We start from the raw sequence: 16,630 nt of genomic DNA, 5'->3' as shown, positions 1-16,630 counted from the left end.
ATCTATCCCTTTCCTAATGATTTCCGACATTGTTAGCTTTTTTGACTGTCATTGCATGTTGAGTGGATGTTTTCAGAGAACTATCCATAATGACTCCACAATCTTTCTTGAGTGGTAACAACTAATCTAGACTCTATCATTTTGTATGTATAGTCGGGATTATGTTTTCCAATGGGCATTACTTTGCATTTATCAACATTGTATTTCATCTGCCATTTTGTTGCCCAGTCATCCAGTTTTACAGATCCCTTTGTAATTCTTGGCAGTCTGCTTGGGACTTAACTATCTTCAGTAGTTTTGTAACGTCTGAAAATCCCCCTCCAACTTCTTATTTAAGCTTACTTGACTCCTCACTCAGCTTATCATAACATGGTCAAATTCTACATAACTATGTGATCACTTAACGTTTTTAATGACTCCTATATTGCACTCTTACAATAGCATTTTGCTGAACCAGTTCTGCCAGTGTCTGTTCTAGGTCAGTGGTTTTCAACCTTTTTTCATTTTGTGGACTCCTAAAAAAAATTTTGAATGGAGATGTGAACCCCTTAATTTTAGACTGATCTGTGGACCCTCAGAAGTCCACGGACCAGAGGTTGAAAACCACTATTCTAGCCAACACCTTGAGATGCTTGCAATTCAGTGCTAGAAGATCATTTTATTTATTAAAAAGTTTCTTTTAAACTAACTTCTTAACTTTTTTTGGTTTTTTTTGAAATATTGGGGGTAGCAGCACTCTAAATCTAGGATTAACTTCTAGATTGCAGGTGTGTGTTAAATAAAAAAGCTCAATACGCACATCAACAGCTTTTTCACATAAAAAAGCTTATTGGATGTGAGGTCTGTGGAAGGCAACCTGGTGTCACATCATGGTCATTACAAATGCCAGCTCTTAGCAGTGAATCGGATCTTGTGAAAAGCCCTATACGAGAATTAAGTATTCTGGGAAGACAAAACATGTTTTAATATTGAGGCGAGAGATGGGAGGAAATGTCACATGTATAGTGAATTCTAAGTGCTGGTGGTGGCCAATACTATCCTCTGGTTCCTAAATGCATAGGGATACCATGACACTGCCAGATTTCGAAAGCTCAGCATGCTGGGTGCTGAACTCTTGAAAATCTGCCCTACTGTGTCTAAAGGCAAGATCTAGCCTCTGATTTACTACAGCCTTGACTATACACAAATTTAATATACTAATATCATTAAAGTGGTGTGCTCCCTTCCTGCCCCCCCCCCCAAAAAAACCCCAAACAAACGACACAGTGGTCGACATAAAGGTGCTTATAGCAGTATGATTAACCAACATAGTTTAAACCAGGATAAACTGGTGTGTAGAACATGTCTAAGTCACACAGGTCACTTAATTTTTCTTTTTAGACAATGTTTGAAGATGTTAGTGGATTTGGGGCTTGGCATCGGCGCTGGTGTGTGCTTTTTGGAAACTGCATCTCTTATTGGACATATCCAGATGATGAAAAGCGAAAGGTAATGTAGTTTATAATCCACCTATTATATTGCTTAATGTGGGGATTCTTAATCTGAAATATTTCACAGTATCTGTTTTCCCTTAATCCTGCATTCATCTTTTACTGATGCAGAGTTAGTCCTTATAAACCTAAGCTCTTGAAGCTTTTTGGGGTGGGGTGTGCAAGATAACTCTTCTCTCAATTTGATTAACTTCTGTATAACCCAGGACAAAAACCGAGAGGCAGATCCTAAAGTTGGTAGCAGTTTCCATGGTAGTGGGGCAGCAGGTCCTCATTTTCTCTATTTAATTTTCAGGATTTAAAGCTTTTTCTGTTAGTGATCTTGTCTGATGATTGATGTGTCTTGTTGTTCAATTTAAGAGGTGATGTAACACCCCTGACAACTCTAATAAGCAAGTTTCATTTAAATGATATATGTGGATTACTTCAAGTTTGTCAGGAAGAACAGCGTCCTTAGTCTGACAAACCCCGTCCATAAAGCTTACTTTTAAGCAGTATGCTTTACCATAGTAGGGGCCCAACTGTATTTATAGCATGATTTACTGCGTATGGAATTTACCAAACCATGTTACAACTATGGCTTGTAGTCTTGCAGCTCCTTAATGTGGTTGAGTGTATGGTGCTTAAACACACACCTTGTAGACAGTTTGTTACTCTTTAGCTAATGGCCCAAATCAGAAAGGTTCATCTCTCATTGATTTGGACCCCTCTTGGCTCCTCAGTCTGGTTCTACATGTGTATGTAAATGTTTTTAACTCCTGAGGGCTCCCTTCAAGGTGTTTTTTGACTCACTTAGGCAGTTTACCATTAAAAGACTAATTTATTGTCAAAGCACAAATCTCCTCTTAAAATTCTGGGTCAAACACTGGATCTCTTGGGCTTTCTATGCCAGTTCGCATGCATAGATATAGCATCTCCCTGTTAGCAGAAGACAGTGCACTGGCCAGCTTTGCCATAATGAATCATGTACTCTTCCTCCCTGCTGGCTGGGAGAGATTATACTGTATTTTACAGCCTGAAAGATGACTTGGATAGGAAAGTTCTCCAGACCTTGCTGTCTAAGGAGCTTTGGGATTGCTTCCCAAACTTCCTTGTATCAAGTCTTCCAGGTTGTATCATTGCCTCTTTCTAAAAACTGTGGGCAGGGCAGCTATGGTAATAGGTAACATTATTAACAGCATGTAATTTTTTTGTTGTTGTTGAGTCACTGTTCTTCCTACTGGCCCATACACAAGATCTTGTGTATACCATGGCAAGAACCCCTACATTCGGTGGCATAGTTAACTTGCTCTATCTCAGTCTTTCATTCCCAATCAGAACTATGGCTCCAATAACATTAAAATTTGTCAATGATTACTTTAAACCATAGGTCGTCTTAGGTTGGCCTTTCTAAGAAAACCTCCGTAGTTTTTTCGGTAGCCCAGCTCATAACCTTCTTCCCCATGTGTCAAGGGAAATCCCTTATGTGGCTCATCTGCTCAGCTTGTGAGCCCTACCCTTCTTGTTCTCGTGGCTCCCTAGCTGCAAGCCGAGACTATAGCTCTGCCTCTGTGGAACAGTGCAGGGATCATACAATGTAATACAACTAACTTTCCTTACACCAAATCCTGTGGCTATAGAATCATGCTGTACACTAAAATGAATGGTGCAGTTTACATCTCAATGCTACTATTTCAGGCTTTCAGTAGATTTGGGCAACCATCACTGCATCAGCTTTGGTTCATACTTCCAAAGCTATCTTTGTGACTAATAACTAGGTTTGGAAGGATTTGATTTTTGTTGATAAATGTCAATTTCACAGTACACACACACCAACCAACCAACCAACCAACCAACCATTTTTTTCCATAGATGATGGTGATTTAAATTTACAGATAGGTGAAGTAAGAAAAGTGCTTCTTGAGAACATAGTTTGATTTAGGGATATTTATTTTGTATATTTTGACATGTGATGTTGACAATTGTAATTCAATAATTGTCTGACTCTTCCCCGCCCACCCCCCCATTATGTCATTCAACTCTGAAAATTTAAATAGATGCTGGTGCATAGTTCTGTAGTAAGTATTGAATTCTGCAGCCATGTAGTACATGGCAGGGTAGGGCTTGCTTATTCCACTGTAATATCTGCAATCTCCCACTCCAGATATGGCTGTTTCAACTTTTGGGTGAAGTGAACCCTGTTCATGTATGGGTGGAAAATCTGTTCTGGGTGCACGTCATAGGATACCTATTGGCAAACAGTGTTATGTAGAATTACAAATCCTGTTTGCTATAACCTGACTTTTCCACTAACTTTCAGCATCCTATGGGCCGGATAAACTTGGCTAACTGCACTAATCGTCAGATTGAACCAGCCAACCGAGAGTTCTGTGCCCGACCCAACACTTTTGAGCTAATCACTGTCCGACCTCAGAGGGAAGAGGATAGAGAGACTCTGGTCAGCCAATGTAAAGACACTCTCTGTGTTACCAAGTAAGTGAATAAATATGAACTGTAACCTTTCTGCAGCGTATTAGGATTGATATTAACAGGCTATGATGCTGTTGATCTTCAGAATTTGAATAGGACCATTATCAACTGCCATGTTAAGACACTGAGTGGGTTAATCTTGAGCCATTTTGTTTAGTTCTGTTTTGCTGTTCTGCTCACATCCAGTCTTGTGAGAATGAGGAACCGCAGCTCTCATTTTGAGAGCAGTATTAGTGTCCTATAGTTTGTCTGACAGCACTGTGTGTGGCGGACAAGTGTGTTTGTTTTGTTTTTTGTTTTTTCCCCCCCTTCATTTTTTCTGAGCTCTGAGTCTTGATTGGTTGGAGGACTAACAGGACTTTTTCGGAAGGCTGGTTGGCCTTAGTGACTTGGATGGAGAGTGGGAAGGATGTAGCAACAGATCTTATTAATTTTTTTTTTTTTTTTTTTTTTTTTTTAAGGAACTGGTTATCCGCTGATACTAAAGAAGAGCGTAACCTTTGGATGCAAAAACTCAACCAAGTTCTTGTTGACCTTCGTATGTGGCAGCCTGATGCATGCTATAAACCTATTGGAAAGCCTTGAAACGATGAGGAAAATTGCCATGAGATTTTATGTACAAGAAAACAAACACAAATTATATTATAAATCCTTTTATATGTAGGATTGTCTAAGGTCCTCTGGGTTACTTATACTTTATGCTTTAAATCTGGAAGAGTATGTGCCATTCATTATACAGGACTATATTATGCAGTATTTGTATTTCTCTATTAGAATTTTAACTGATCTTTTTTTCCCTAACATTTATGAGTGTGATAGGAAGCAATTAAGTTCTTTGAATGTGCTAAATATTTTTATAAACCTCTACTTCTTGGAAATCTATACAGCTTAGTATGTTCTCTTAAAATATCAGTTTATTCTGAAACAGCTAAATCAGGACTTAGGTTTATCACAGGAAATCAGAAATTTCTTGTAAAACACAAGTGTACTAGTTAACTGTATTTTCCTTAAGGGAACAGTGACTCCTCAGTACACACAGTTTACTAGGTAGAGTGCTGAAGCAGGAAGGAACTTCAATGCTTTGAGGTTTTCAGTAGTTCTTCATTAGGCATAAAAGTTGCCAGTTTTGTGCACTTTACAGCACGCAGTATAAACTTTCGCTTGTGGAAACTACTTGTGAGCAGAACAAAAAATGTACAGATACATCCATAACTGTTTCTTACATTCTTAATCTTGTCTGCCATTTCTTATACAAACCAGTTTATGGACAAGTGCATGGCACACGCTATGTGGTTTACAGGAGTTGAATTATGTATGCGGTATGTTGCACATTTTCATAGAAGTCTTGAATATTTTACTAGGGTTTTATAAATTTAGTTTCAAACTGCCCAAATGTTTGGTTCTGGAATCTCATGATTTGTACAGACTATAATTCTCACTATTCCGCATTTGAGCACTAGGAAAATATATTGTAAAATTGTCTGAGTTTTATTTTAAAAAAAAAAAAAGGGCTGCTATATCCCAACTAATACTTTTCTGGCCATAAGGAATACCATAGAGTTGGCTGTAAGTGCAGGTAAAACGTACTGTACTTCAGGCCATCTGTAAAATGGCAGAACTACTCAGTTAAAGTCCAAATATGCAATGTTCACAAGCTTTCCACTGGGCTTAGTGTAAAGTACTATAGCACGACTGCGAGTGCAGTAGTGTACTTTTAAATTGCTATGAACTGTTAAATTTTCACACTTGAAACACTAAATTCTGTCACCCATACCTCTTTCATCCTGTCATTTTGTACTATCGCTCTTGAATCTAGTTTTTTTGTGTCTTAAATATTTCAGAATGATGTATTAAGATTTATTTTATTCCCTTTATGTAAAGAATAAAAACACTGAGTAAGCTTCTCAGAAATGGGTCGCCTACAGTAATAGAAGTAAACTTTGGATTGGAGGGGGGAGAAGAGTGGCTCTGAAGGAAGTAGATAACATTTCAGGGCTTCTAGTCCATGTACAGATGGTGGATTGGGTTGTGCTCAGTGGAGGGAAAGACTGACTTGTATATAGAAAACAAGATGCATTGCTGATGTCTGGCCCATACCATACTAAGTCTGTAGTGATCTGACAATTGTCTGGTCTGTTTGTTTGATACATTCACTCCAGTTCAGAGGTCAAGTAATCATGCTACAGACCTCTACCCTCCTGGCAACTTTATCAGAGACCAAGTGTTGGGTATGGAGACTAGCGGTGGTCCAACCTGATCAGGACTGAAGCATGTTGGCAGGGCAGCATGAAGCTTGAACTTCCACTGTCTAAAGTCCTCTATCCAGATAGAGCATAATCTCCAAGTTTATGCACCATCTTCTTTCACAAGTGAACAGCAGGAAAATGGCAAAGAAAGTCTCTTGGCCACCAGTGATGGACACACTCAAAACATAAGCAATGCTCAAAGCAGTGTCAAGGGACACCTCTCAAGTTGAGGGTAATGGAGCTGATGACATATGAAATGTAGGTACTTCAGAATTCAATATGAGTTACAGAAAACTGCCCTCCCTGCTTTTTTTTATCAGGCCTGTCTGTGAATTTAAATTTTATTGAAATGAAAACTTTGGACTCTATTTTAAACTTCTGACCACTTCATTTGCATGCTGTTCACAAGCAATCTCTTTTTGAATTGCAAGCAGTCCAAACTCCTGAGCAGCTTAACCCTTCTATTGCCAACATAATTCCTGCACAGTGATGGGTATATTTGATATCTTGCAACTCCAAAACTAGAAATGGGATCTTTGTCTCAACAGAAAGCCAGGGACTCCCATCCTTCTATAGCTAGCTTCCAGCCCTAATAAAACAGCAAGAGATTGGATCCAAAATTTTGTGTATGGAAGTGTTTTTAAAACTTTGGAAAACTGAGATCTATAGAGTAGGTCTTACTGTACAAAGGGAGCTTTATCAGTGGAAGAATAAAAGAATAGTGCATTTCTAAATTTTAGTTTGTAAATACATGGTGTACTCAGATCCCATCACAGGCTGATGTGAGAAATACAATCCAGTGCAGCAATTGAGTCATGTAGGCTTGCAGTGAGCAGAAACATGCTTCATTAGTTTATCAGTAAGCAGTTGTTTAAATTTTCAGTGGTTATATTTCAGTGACTTTTCTCTTTAATCCTCTTAAATGTGAACTATAAAAGCTATTTGAGGGGCTTGAAAGTGACTAGTTAAAATACAATAATTCCTTTTTTAAAAAAATTAAATTTGTTCCCATGTGCTTTGAATCTGGGCTGCTGACTGTAGCACCTCAGTGAGTGTGACAAGAGGAAAAAGTGGTTTAAATGGGAACTGATATTTTAATTTTTTTTAATGGTATTAAGTGTTTGAATTATAAGCCTCTGTAAATCACCAGACAGGAAAGAGATTATTAGAGTGAAATGCTGGCTTCCAACAGAAGGTGCTAGGTCACGTCCCCCAGGAAATGCACCTTGACTCCAAACTATTCTCAAACATCAGAGGACAAAAGTGTTTTTGAGTGCTTTCTTCCCACCAGCTAAGTTTGCAACTCAAAGCAGGGGTAGGGGAGTAATAAAAAGCCCTGACATGAAGGAACTGTAGCTGGCTGGTACTTGAGGGCAGGTTTTCTAGGCATAAGCAAGAGAGCCCCAGTGTTTAGCCTGGATTAGATTTAAGGGACTTGTATATAGCTCAGATGAATGGCATATGACTCCTGCACTTGAGGAGGCTGGGCTGGAGTGCTGGAAGTAGGGGGGACCCATTAGTGCTTGGACCATGCCCCTACTCCCTGTTCAGCCTCCTGCCCTGGAGGTTCACCCATTCCTGCTTGCCCCCGAGGCCTGCCCATTGCTCATGCCCCTTCTGACACTCCCCCAAGGTGCCCTGCCTGCCACCTGCACCTCTTCACCCTCTCCCTGAGGGGCTATCCTGCCCCTTTCTCTCCACCCCATCCCCTTGCAGTCCCATTTCTCCCCCCTGCCCTGCCGGCCTTTCAAGGAGTGAAAAGGTATGAGAAGAGGGAGGGGAAGAGGTGCAGTGTGGGTGGGGCCATGGGAGAAGAGCAGGCTGTGATGAAATCTAAGTATAGAACCCACAGCCAATTGGGGTTTGTGCCCTGCCAGCTTGACAGCTCACTCAATAGCAGCGGACACAGTAGTTACAACTCACCCCCAGCTTACCTGCAGTACTGAGCAGCCTTATCTCACACTGACTTCAATATGAGTTACATGCACTCAGAAGCTTGCAAGCTTAGGCCATATTACCTACGATCTGGGAGCCTCCGTTATGGACTAGGACCCCATTGTGCTAAGCACTGTACAAAACAGAGAATAAAGACCGTCCCTGCACCAGAGAGCTTACAATCTGATCACAGGCTGTATTTTTTTACGCCTTAACTACATTATATGGACTGAGGTATGCTCGTTTAACAGATTTTTCCTATTGGCTAGCACTGCTCATGTATAGATTGGCATAAAGAATGGAATAAGGGGCATGAACTCTTCTTCATTAGGGCTGTTTTATGCAAAGTCTAACTTTGTAACTTTTTGTTTAAAAAGGCAGGTGATTGCTACCTTTACCGGCTTGCCGTGAGGTCACTGCTACCAATGGATCCAACCCTCCATCACTTATATATAGAGTCCTAACCTGAGCTGACCCCTTCTTAGCTTCAAAAGCTTCCTCATGTGAGTAAAGGCTGCAGGTTGGCCCCAGTATTTTCGTGTGACTTTGACAACTCACAAACAGTGTAAATAATACTACTTTTTTCAGAGTTTAAGTATATCTTTTTTCCAAATGCATAACGGGTTGTCAAGGTGGACCCTACATACTCTCAATGGGGGCAGGGGAAACACCTCTGCCCAATCAGATTGACTTAGTGCTGCCAGGCAAATCAAAATTCTGTTTCATAGTCCTCCATGGCACATTTTTAATAAGCAAATAGCAGTTTTAATAATAGATTGACACAGCCACACCAACCGTTACATACAATTTATGGCAACATCAATGAGTTTTTGTTTGATCGGATTAACCATTCAAAGTCATCCACAGGGAGATCACCAAAGAAATCTGAGGTAGGCTTCTTCAATTTAGTAGAGGCAGAGAAAGCCCTGTTGTGGATTTGCAAATTGAGGTGGTTAAATAGTCCTGTCGGCAAACATCTATTGATTCATTTTCATGACTCTATACATAACCAAAGCTAAAGCCTAGGTTACTCACGTATGTGGCTTTGCAGATGAGATGCAACACTTTTTGGAAAGATGGCTCTTACGTCATCTGGCCAAAAGAGGCTGGCTTTGTTTCTTTTCCTTGCAGCCTAGAAGACACTAGTAAGAATAGACAGTGCTGCATGGCTCAGGCAATGTTGAACTCAGTGTCCCCCTTGATCTTTGAACACATCTTCAATCTGTTTATTGAAGGGATTCTCCTTTCCAAGCACATGGGGCCATTCGCTTAGTGCCTTCTGCCAGATAATGCGTGCCCCCAGGGCTGAAGTAATCTGCAAATAGTTTACACAAATACCGTCAGTTTCTTATTTTTATTTGTGTTACCATAGTGCCTAGGAGCACTCAGCATGGAGCAGTACTTCATTGTGCAAGGTGATGTACAAACAGAACAAAAAGACAGACCCTGCCCCCAAGAGCATTCACTTTGACGGGCAGAATCCTGCTTTCCTTACACCTGCGGGTCAGTTCCACTTAGACAGTGAGCAGGTGCAATATTCTCTTTTTGTGAGGAAGTAAAGCAAATCTGGAGTAGAAGAGAAGAGATGGTACTACTGGGCAGAGCAAGGAGCTGGACGGAAGTGTTGTTCCTGGTATGAGATCTAAGATGCAACTGACCTGAGGAAAGTGACTGGTCCTTGTAATTGGAAGCAAGCTGGCCGCATGTTTAGCTGGTAGCCTTTATTTTTGCAGGTTTTTCTAAGCTTAGATTAAACAAGCACTTCAATGAAACTGTCTGTCTTGTTCAGGCCACTCATCAGAGAAGGAAAGTAATCTAGGCTGCTGGGTATCTGTAGACAGCTCTATGCAGCAGCTACTTAAAATTCATTTTTAGATGTGCTTTCAGATTATTATGAGGTATGAAAAAATGAGTAAATTGGCTGCAAGTCTTAAGCAGAGAACCACAGAAGTGTAGGACTGGAAGGGACCTCACTAGGTCATCTAGTCCACTCTGCTGCATTCAAGGCAGCATATTCTGTTGCAGGCTAGAACCTCGTATGGCTGCTGCCTTCTCCATGAGCTGCTATTACAAACAAACTGGGCCTGATTTTTCAGAGGTAGTGAACACTCTTAGAGGAGCTTTTCAAAAGCACCTGCAGGATTTAAAGCAAAAATCTGTTGAAAGTCAAAGGCCTTTGTGTGCCTGAATGGGTCAGGTGCTTTTGCAAATCCCTCTTACCCCCCTCGAAGTCAATGGGAACTGCAGGTGCTCAGCCCCTCTGAAAATGAGACCCATTAGTTCTAAGTTCAAATCAAACCAGCAAGTGCTACTTCACGAGTGGTGCTGGTTGATTGCCAGTCCCTTTGTATGAAGACAGCATTGACTGGTTACACATGTCTTAATTAGTCCCTTCATTAGCAGAGTGACTGTCTTCCCACAGTGGCTGCTTAAACACTGTAGAAGGGCAAGAGGGTGATTTGATAACCAGTATAACTTCAGTGCAAAAAAAACCACTCCTAAAGAAAAACAAAAACAAAAAAACAAAAACTCTATTTCAGTCTGACTCTTCTGTAACAAAAGTTCTTTCATATGCAGTTAATGTATTTTTTTAAAAAACTGTAATTTCTGACCTACAATTCTACCTCTTCATTTTGATTATACGGTTGCTTTACTTTCATCTCAGAAGATTCACTGTTGCATTGATTATAATTACAAGACTAAAATAGGACTGTGTGTACATGGTTTTACCAAGCTGCAAACTTCATTTTAACTGCAAAGGCTAGTTGCCTTCGCGGTTGCCTTTTACCTCCGCTGTGGACTGAAATTCTGAGAGGTACAGGGCTGACAACAGAGGGTCATTAACCCAGGCTGGTCCTCTGTTCTACATCCACCATCCTGGGCAACAGGTTGGCTCCCACTGAGGATGTTGATTTATCAGGGGAAAGGACACTTGGCACCTGCTAGTGGTTTGTGATCACCTGTTAAGGCTGCTCCTTGAGTCACCTATGCAAGAGATTGAAAGAGCCATGGGAAGGTTGGGCAGGAGAGGAGAAGGGGATGGAGCAGATGAGGTCAAAAGAGACAAGCTGGGAAAAGGCGGCTCAGTTGTTCAGAACACAAATGATGGCTCCCCTGACTCCAGCGCAACGAATGGTCTGGGGTGGTGAGGAAACTGAGACAGGGCAATGAGGGTAGGTTATTTTTGTGTGAATCTGTTGGTGTCTTGTGCTATTAAAGGGAGAGCAATAATATGTTAAAACCCAGGGTTCTCAAACTGGCGGTTGTGAGGTTAATACATGGGGGTCGTGAGCTGTCAGCCTCCAGCCCGAGTCCTGCTTTGCCTCCAGCATTTATAATGCTGTTATAAATTAAAAACACTTTTTAAAAAATATATTTAAGGGGGGGGAGGGGTGTCCCACGCAGAGGCTTGCTATGTGAAAGGGGTCACCGGTTTGTTAAACACAGGCCACATAGAGACTTTGCACAGGATTCTACCTTATCCGAGGCCCCCGGAGCACGTAAAACCAGAAGGTTCACAACTGCAGGTGGAGTTTTGGGAGAGGTTATGTTTAAGATGTCGAGGTGGGTAGCAGTCTGAGGGCTGTGACCTTGTGCTAGAGATTGAGCAGTGGGCCTTGTGGTCTAAGCTCCCAGCAGGGTATGTCAGATAGAAGATCTACACCCCATGAATGTGCCTAGGGAACCCATGGCAGTGACTGGACTTTGTTCAGTCTCAAGAAGCTTAAAACATATGGGATCTGGTGTCTGAGGCCTGGTCTACACTGGGGGGAATCTATCTAAGTTACGCAACTTCAGCTACATGAATAACATAGCTGAAGTCGACGTATTTAGACCTACTCCCTGCGGTGTCTTCACTGCGGCCGCTCCCCCATCGACTCCACCTGCGCCTCTAGCAGTGGTGGAGTACAGGAGTCGACGGGAGAGCTCTCGGAGGTCGATTTATCACGTCTAGACTAGACGTGATAAATCGACCCCCCCCGCTGGATCGTTTGCTGCCTGCTGATCCAGTGGGTAGTATAGACATACCCTAAGTCCCCTGACAGCAGTCTAGTGAGTGGCCAAGATGTGGCACTCAACTGATCTGACCTCGTGGTAGCAATGAGCTTCAGCTCTGACCAAAAAGGCCACTTTGGGGATGAGAATCTCCAGCACTTGGTTTTCTTCAAAGCCAACAAGCGTACCAATTCTAGCAGTGGGTTTTGGACATTTGTCTGTACCTAAATCAAATGGCTAAAAAGATCATCAACTACATTTTGCATGTGCTACTATGTAACTGCCAGATGAGCAGAGACCCAGAAGGGTCAGATGTCAGCCAGGAACCTATAACTGCAGTGACCTGCTACTAACCTTTTGCAGACCATTACTATGTTTTTTAGAAAAGTATACTATCTGATTTCAATGGAGAGCTATACCAATTTACACCAGTGGGGATCTGGCCATGCATGTTTTATTTTATTTATTTTTTTTTTGGTTGAGCTGCTGCGAGCTGGGGCAGGGTACGTTTCCCTTTAATTTTAATTACATAACTTGTCCACATGTCATTTTAGCTTTGTCTTTCTAATACAAATGGATTTTGTCATGACTTAAGGGAGACTCTAATCACCCTAAAGCTGTGTTTTCCTGCCTGTACATAATCATTAGGAATCCTTTAGAACATCTCATACAGGCTCTGATTGTGACTCAGGGCTTAGAATTTTTTTTTTTGTAGGTTCATGAAACAAATAACGGTTTTGTTTTTATAGGAGCCTGTTGAAATGCATAGTCGTGTCATATGTACAAAGTAATCAGCTTCTTTTAAAACAACTATTGCCCTTAAAGCTATGTAGGCCTTGCAGTGACTTTTAGTGGGATTGTTGTAGTAAAACAGGATTCTGGGAGCTTAAAGGAAAATAATTGAATTTTCTGTCTGTTTTAAAAAACAAAACCGTTCTCTCTCTCAAAAAAAATTACAGTATAAATACAACCCGATGTAACTTCCCTAAAGGGATGAATCACAAGACAACATTAAGGGTGGGATTTTCAAAACTACTTAGCCTTGGCCTGACTGTACCCACTGCAGTAGGAGCAGAGATAGGCCACAGCTGAGTGCTTTTCACAATCTCACCCTCTCTAGTTCCCACTTCAACATTTGGAAAAATATATTAGCAACTTATGTAAAGTCTCTATAAGAGTGATTTACTTTCTTAATAGGTGGAAAACTCGGGCACTTGAATTAGGGTGTGCATTTCCACACTTGCTTGAAAGCGGCATTTAGGCCGTTTCAGGGAGTGAAAATTCTTTACCTCAAAGTAGCACCCTGGAACCCCCATATTCACCACTGTGATCTGATGATATGTTTGGTACAACGCATGCCTTGTGAGGTATCATTTTTAAAAGTCTTGATCTGTTGAATCTTAATATCCTGTTGGATTGTACTGTTGTATCATTGTAGGTGAAGTTAGGAAGTATTGCTCTATGTGCTACTGAAATATGTTGCAAGGTTGGGAAACACCCATAGCCAGCCTTTCAATTGCAACAAAGGAGAGCCCAGACATTGTTAATGGCCCATCAAGAAGAATCCACTATCCCTGAGACTTCTCAGAGAAGGTACATATTCCATGGGGCTGGGCAGACTAATCACATCACAGCAAGGATCTTTCTAGCCTCTGGAAGAAGAGTGGCAGTGACATCATCACTTAGCCTCTCACTCCCCCCCCCTCAACATCTGGAAGATTAAGACGTTGACTTAGGGAGATTGGTCCCAGGCTGGAAGGATGACAGTTTGGTTCAAGTCTTGCTTAGTCTAAGTTAGATTGTGAATTTATTTTTATTTCCTAGGTGACCAACTCTGTGCTCTCTATGCCTGCTACTTATATAATCACTTGCAATCTATCTTTCTGTAGTTAATAAATCTGTTTTATTTTACCTACAACGTTTGTAATTTGAGCTGAGATTCCCCTAGCACTTCAATCAAAAACCAAGGCTGGTGCATATCCACTTTCCTATGAAGAGGTGATGAACTTATTAATGAGTTTGCACTGTCCAAGGGGTCCTTGAGCAGCGCAAGACGTTACGGTTCTGAGGTGGGGCATTGGCTGAAGCCTCTCTATTTATGGCTCATGAATGGCTGGGAGATCATTCTTGTAACTCAGTTGGGTGTATAGCTTGTGGATGGCTATGTACGTGCAGTGCCTGTCAGAGGCTGGTAGCTTGATATTAGCACCACAGTGTGAGGGGCAGCCTAGGGTTTGGAGGGCTCAGTGGTCCCACAGTCCAGGTTGTATTCTGAGGACCCTGTCACGCAAGGGTCTGTGGCAGGAATCTGTGTGGCCGTAGCAGTGGCTGCAAGTGGCTGTGTCTGTATCTTGCTCCTACCTCAGCAGCCCCTTCCCCTGCCCCTCAGTCCTCCCTCTGTCTCCCTTGCTGGCACCAGCCTGATCTCTGCTTGGGGAGGGGTTGAATCGCCATTGGGGTTCCGTGGACTCATCTCACTTCCTGCTACCCGGGTCTGGGGATTGTTCCCGATCATCCTGCTGCTGGCCCTGGCTCCTCTGGAGCTGGTGCTTCACCTGCCAAGCTGGGCAGTGTACAGGAGTGGCTCAGTTTCGGGGGAGGAGGGGAAGGCTGAGCCCTCATTAGCCTTAGCTCCCCGCTGCCTGTGCTAATCACATGGTTAACTGTTTGCAGGATTGGTGCCTACATTTGAAAATTGGGCCTAGGTTGTCAGGAGAAGGATGACCGTTTGGCTATCGCACAGAACAGAGAGCTAAGAAATCTGGGCACCTCCCCCCACCAGCTCTGCTTCAGCCTTATCGTTGGAGCTAGTTGGAACACTTTTGCCTAAAGAGCTGATTTGTGCTAGGTGCTGTACAAAGACAGGATTCCGGCTCCAAAGCACTTATCATCTAAGACGACACATGAGATACGCCAGAGCTGAAGGGGAGAGAGCCAGGTGTGTTTAAAAGATGATGATTATAAGGACATACAGTACTGTGAGCCCCATTTCTGATCTGTGTCCTCTTTTTCCTTTGCAGTGGGTGGCCCCTGAGCAGATCTACCAGACTGGGCTGGGCAGGCATAAGATGTGGGAGAATGTAGACACCTAGGGGATTTAGACATCTACAAGGTTAGGGCACAGTTGAGTTGGGGTTTGATGATTTAAATTTTGGCCATAGGCACCTTAACCATGAGATCTTCAATGATCTAAAAATCAAAACAGAGTCCTACAAAAAGTGGACACTAGGTCAAATTACAAAGGATGAATATAAACAAATAACACAAGTATGTAGGGACAAAACGAGCTCAAACTAGCCAGAGCCATAAAGGCTAACAAGAAAACATTCTACAAATACATTAGGGGCAAGATCAAGGACAGGACCAAGACTTCCCTCTTCTGCCCCCCCATGTCCTGATGCCTCTCTACCTCCCTGCCCCTGACAGCCCCCCCCCCCCCGGACTCCCATCCCCTATTCAACCCCCACTGCTCTTTGTCCCCTGACAACCTCCGCCCCATCCAACCGCTCCCTGTCCCCTGACAGGCCCCCGGAACTGCCTGCCCCTTATTCAATCCCCCTGCTCCCCGCCCCCTTACCATGCCGCTCAGAGCGGCAGGACTGGCAGCCATGCTGCAGTGCTTCCCGGCAGGAGCAGCAGACCACAGTGCTGGCAGCGCAGCGAGCTGAGGCTGTGCAGGTGTGGGGACAGCTGGGGACTAGCCTCCTGGACCAGGAGCTCAAGGACTGGGCAGGACAGTCCCACGGGCTGCATGTGGCCCGTGGGCTGTAGTTTGCCCACCTCTGTTCTAGATAATTAGTCCTGCTACAAGTGCAGGAGACTGGACTAGATGGCCTCTCGAGTTCTATGAAAGCGGATCAGGCCCCTGGAAAATAAGAGAAAAAGAAACTGCCAAGCCCTCCTCATCATGCTAACAGCAGGAGCACTAGACTTTAAGAGCTGCAAAAGGCTAATGGGAGAGGTGAGAGAAATAATCCAACCAGAAGTCTAAACTCACATGGCCAGATCCTGGTCCCTGTTAATAGCTACTTTCTAATATCCCAGTGGCACAGAGCAGATTTACAGCTGTCCCCTAAGTGGCCAGCTGACAACTCCCCTTGCAGATGAGAATCACCTAGAGTGAGCTACAGCAGCTGCATGCCACTATGTCATCTTCACAGCATAGGGAGTGTGGGCAAGAGAAAAGGGGCCTGGAGCACTGATGCACTCCGGCAATCCATGGATGCTACTACTGGCCCTTTGGCAGCCATTGAAGTTAGCTGTAACTTGGCGCAACCTCTGCTGAGCCTCAGGATAAGAAGGCATAAAGGTGATGTAATACCACCTTTGCTCTGCCCTGAAGCCCCAGGTTCTGCTCTTTGCACAGCTCAATCAGATCCAAGGCTTTGGACTGTAATTTGTTATTTCAGTGCTGTTGCCAACTAAAAAACAACAGTTTCTATTAACCTCAAATAGTTCACCAAGCTTTGCAAATGTTTCATTCAAAAAGTCCTG

The 16,630-nt window shown here is 42.8% G+C and overlaps 2 protein-coding genes across 9 annotated transcripts in view; one reads left to right on the top strand and one right to left on the bottom strand.

Moving 5' to 3' along the window:
• ANLN (anillin, actin binding protein) overlaps positions 1–5,865 on the top strand; it is a 41,735-nt gene extending 35,870 nt beyond the window's left edge. For 3 of the 4 annotated variants that reach the window (XM_073332882.1, XM_073332881.1, XM_073332883.1), the window contains 3 exons: positions 1,381–1,488; positions 3,790–3,962; positions 4,421–5,865. In XM_073332882.1, coding sequence (XP_073188983.1) covers positions 1,381–1,488; positions 3,790–3,962; positions 4,421–4,544 — 405 coding nt within the window. In that variant the 3' untranslated portion in view covers positions 4,545–5,865. Of the gene's footprint in view, positions 1–1,380; positions 1,489–3,789; positions 3,963–4,420 lie in introns of those variants that run through there. The other variant, XM_073332884.1, reaches the window with a different exon arrangement.
• A 2,984-nt stretch (positions 5,866–8,849) lies between these two features.
• AOAH (acyloxyacyl hydrolase) overlaps positions 8,850–16,630 on the bottom strand; it is a 141,022-nt gene continuing 133,241 nt past the window's right edge. For all 5 annotated transcript variants that reach the window (XM_073332890.1, XM_073332885.1, XM_073332887.1 and 2 more), the window contains one exon: positions 8,850–9,455. In XM_073332890.1, coding sequence (XP_073188991.1) covers positions 9,367–9,455 — 89 coding nt within the window. In that variant the 3' untranslated portion in view covers positions 8,850–9,366. The remainder of the gene's footprint in view (positions 9,456–16,630) is intronic.

Source organism: Lepidochelys kempii, chromosome 2, assembly GCF_965140265.1.
Source record: "Lepidochelys kempii isolate rLepKem1 chromosome 2, rLepKem1.hap2, whole genome shotgun sequence".
In the NCBI taxonomy this organism is placed as follows: domain Eukaryota; kingdom Metazoa; phylum Chordata; order Testudines; family Cheloniidae; genus Lepidochelys; species Lepidochelys kempii.
The sequence above is the reverse complement of the archived record's forward strand: the minus strand, read 5'-3'. Positions and strand labels throughout refer to the sequence as shown.